General features: G+C 60.0%; 1 protein-coding gene across 1 annotated transcript; it reads right to left on the reverse strand.

The window, feature by feature from the left end:
* Positions 1-516: 516 nt before the first annotated feature.
* Neu2 (neuraminidase 2) lies at positions 517-3,367 on the reverse strand. Its single transcript, XM_048344499.1, has 2 exons — positions 3,167-3,367; positions 517-1,455 (listed from the first exon to the last, which is right to left on the reverse strand). The coding sequence occupies exons 1-2, from the start codon at positions 3,365-3,367 to the stop codon at positions 517-519; spliced, it is 1,140 nt and encodes a 379-aa protein (XP_048200456.1).
* Between the last annotated feature and the right edge of the window lie 370 nt (positions 3,368-3,737).

The following is a 3,737-nucleotide window of genomic DNA, read 5'->3' on the forward strand; positions in this document are numbered from 1 at the left end:
AAGCTCAGGGAAGTGACTGCCAGGGCTCAAGTTGGCTTAATTGTTCTACAGCCTCCATCTCCCTGCACGCGCGCGTGCACGCGCACGCACACACACACACACACACGCACGCACGGCTAGCTCACATTTTGGGCTCCCCCCCTCCCCCGCAGGGACGCGGTGAATATCTCCGGGGGAAGGAACGGGCTAGACGAGGGACTTTGTCAAGCACTACACGCTGAGTGACAGCCACGGCCCTGTCCCGCCTTTCCTGACGGGCTGGAGAAAAGCAATTTGGTTTTTAAAAAAAAAAAAAAAATCTAGGCTACAAATAGAATCTTCTGGAAAAAGTGGAGGAGGAAGGAGGCGAAGAGCCCCGAGGCAGAACCTTCCTGCGCACGCACGGCGAAGGAAGGGCCCCCGCCGCCGCAGAGGTCTGCGGTCCAGAGGGCTTGGAGGGGAGGGAAGAGAAGAGGGAGGGAGGGGAGGGCAGAGGGAGGGAGGGAGGGAGGGGAGAGAAGGGACCACCAGGCTGTCTCACTGCCCCTCAAATATACTGGGGAAAGCCTGTCTGAGGGTGAACATGAGGAAAATGATCTTATCGTAGTTATCTGCCTCGTACAGACACCCGAAAAGCGGGGAGCCGTCGGGGCCGGGCCCCATGCACTGCAGGTCGGAGTAGGCGCAGCTGCCGGCGGCCAGCAGGGTGGGCTTGGACCAGGCGGCGGCGTCGGGGGGCCGCGTGTTGAGGTACACGCCCAGCTTGGCCCTGCGCAGGGTCCCCGTGGGGTGGGTGTAGAGAAGCCACCTGTCCCAGGCGTCCAGGCCGGTGCGGAGGGTGGGGAAGCTCACCACGCTCCCGTGGCAGCCGTGGGGGGGTTCCACCAGCTCGCTCACCAGCCGGGCGGGCTGGAGGCGGAAGCCGCCGGCCTCGCTCTGCGCCTGCACCCGGGCCCCCCGCGCGCCCCTGGCGTTGAGGTACACCTGCCTGCTCTCCCGGGACCCCAGCTCGGCCGCCTGGCACTCCCCGCACTCCTGGCTCACGAAGTCGCTCCTCTGCCACGTGAGCCCGTGGTCGTGGCTGAGGAAGTAGAAGGCGAAGGCGGCGGGCGGCCGCTGGGGCTGCAGGTTTCGGTAGGCGTAGGCGGGCACCACGAGGCTGCGCTCCGGGTCACTCAGCTGCAGGCAGTGCCCGGGGCCCACGGCAAACGTGGCCCAGGCCTGGTGGGCCTCGCCGATGGCCGGGGCGGTGAGGTCCCTCACGGGGGCCCAGGTGTGGCCGAGGTCGGTGCTGGTGACCTGGCACAAGCGGGCGGCGTTGACCTTGGTCTGGAGCTGGTGCGCCTCGGAAATCTGCCTCTGGACGGCGATGAAGAAGAGGGACAGGAGCCCCGTGTGCTCATCGTACAGGGGGCACGGGTTCATGGACCGGTGGCCCTCCAGCTGGGCTTCCGCCACCACCTGCTCTTCCTGCCACTGGAGGCGGGGGAGGGGAGGGGGGGACACAGTCATGACCGGGCCGCCACCCGCCTTACGCTCACTGGGGCTTCCGGGGGGGATTCCCCGGGGTGGGGTGGGGGGAGGGAAAGGAATATTTCCTGGGGGCAGAGTCAAAGGCCGTCGATGGGGACTCTTCGTTCACCACGGCATTCCCTACCAAGCGGTGGGGGGGGGGGGGGGCAGGCAGGGGCTGGGCTCCCCACAGTCCCCTCCAGGGCCACCCATCTTTCCTGCCTCTTACCAGCGCGGTCCACCTGGTGGTGGGTTTGTCATTGTTGCCACTTCACTCCTGGGGCTTGAACTTCAGGCCTAGCCCCTGTCCCTGAGCTTTTGTGGTCAAGGCGAGAGCGCTACCACTTGGGGAGTCACAATGCCACTTTTCTGGCTTTCAGGTAATTCATCGGAGCTAAGAGTCTCACAGCCTTTCTTGACCCAGCTGGCTTTGAACCGTGATCCTCAGATCTCAGCCTCCTGAGTAGCTAGGCTGGCAGGCCTGAACCCCCCAGGCCTGGCTCAGCGGGGGATTCTTGAAAGGGTCATCTTCACAGGAACCACGAGGACCTGATCAGTGCTGTGCCCGTCACATCCTGTTCTCTGCACACGGTGTTCAGCTAATGCATCCTAGAAAGGTGCGGCCACACGAGATGGAGGCGCACGCTGGACTCATACTGAGCTTTGCCAATGCCTCTGGCTGTCGTGAATGACACAATCGTGTCATTCGTTATCAGGTGCCCCAAGAAGGACTCTAAGCCCAGACACTGTGCTAGAAGTCTAATATCCAAGGTCTCACCCTGGGGAAAGCCTAGGTAAGGTGGTTGAACTGCCCAAGGCTCTCTGCTTAGGTGATGGAGCCAGGACTTGAACCCAGGCCCACTTGCTTTGAATCCTATGAGTATAATAAGTACTATGTATCCGCATGCTTTGACTATCTGTCATGTCATCATCATGATTAAGCAACCACAATAATAATAATGTTAGGCCTTAAAATATAGGAGGCAAATCTTGGGTATTGAGCACATGTGTGCACTCGTGTGTGTGTGTGTGTGTGTGTGTGTGTGTGTGTGTGATGTATGTGAGTGAGTGAGAGAGAAAAGGGGGGGTGGGGGAAGCCCTGGCACTTGAACTCAAGGCCTGGGTGCTATTCCCTAGCTTTTTCACACGAGGCTGGCACTCTGCCACTCGAACCACAGCTTTACTGCTGGTATTTTGCGATTTAATTGGAGATGAGAGTCTGACAGACCTTCCTGTCCATGTTGGCTTCAGATCACAGCCCTCAGCCCTCAGCTTCTTGAGTCGCTAGCATTACAAGCGGGAGGTTCCGGCACGTCAACCTGGGGTATCTTGATCAATCTTAGCTGCTTTTTCTACACATTGGGACTTCATCTCAACCCTTAGCTCTCTGGGTTAATTTTACACCGACTACATTCCCAGCACCCCAGTTTTGTGATAATAAACTTTTTCCCTCCGAGTCTCAAGGCTACTGGGAATCACAGCCAATCGTGCAAGCAGGGCCTGCAGATGGGAGGTCACTGGCGGCCCCTTCCCTATCCCCCACTTTTGGTGAATTGTTCTTTGGGCTTCAGTGTGTCTCTTCTAGATCTGCCCCAGATTTGGGGCCATCCAGGAAGGAGTCTCCCTTGTGCCCTGTGAGATCTAGCCCGGGTTCTGCTCCTCCGCCCTGGCTCACCTGGACCTGGCTGGCGGGCACACTGTAGCTTCCTCTGCGAATCACGATCAGGTCTGCGTGGTCGTCCTTCTTGCTCAGTCGCCGTTCCGCGAAGGCCAGCAGGGTCTTCTGCCGAGGCAGGTAGAGCAGAGCTGGGATTCTGTAGGCATGGGCTCCCGACTGGAACAGTGTTTCCTTCAGCAAGACCGGGCAGGTGGTCATGGCGCCGGGCACTGGGCAGGGAGAGAGAAGACAGTACCTAGAGTGTCCCAGACCAGAGTTGTCCATCCGACCGGGTGGTACCCACTCTGCGGGCTGGCCGAGGCCCACCCCACACACACACCCTCCCCTCCACCGGCTTCCATCTCTCTCTGATTGTGGACAGGCCTCCCGCGGGCTTGGAGCACTCCATCCAGAAGGCATGAAGTTAGGGGCAAAGGTTTGGGAAAGTCCACGTTGGGCGGCACTGTCCGTCTGATGGTTAAAGCCGGGTGGGACGGGCGAGCTCGTCCCCGAGTGGGGTGCTGGAGCTGTCCAGCTGCCAGGCGATGACACACTGGAGCTTTTTATAACTTCAGAGACAAAGGAAAAG

Source organism: Perognathus longimembris, chromosome 4 (assembly GCF_023159225.1).
Source record: "Perognathus longimembris pacificus isolate PPM17 chromosome 4, ASM2315922v1, whole genome shotgun sequence".
NCBI classification, from domain to species: Eukaryota; Metazoa; Chordata; class Mammalia; order Rodentia; family Heteromyidae; genus Perognathus; species Perognathus longimembris.

Excerpts from the sequence above, each read along its gene's own strand:
- Neu2 (XM_048344499.1), bottom strand. The coding sequence starts at position 3,367 with ATGACCACCTGCCCGGTCTTGCTGAAGGAAACACTGTTCCAGTCGGGA. Across the intron at positions 1,456-3,166 it reads TGCCCGCCAGCCAGGTCCAG|TGGCAGGAAGAGCAGGTGGT; the intron begins GTGAGCCAGGGC and ends CCCCGCCTCCAG.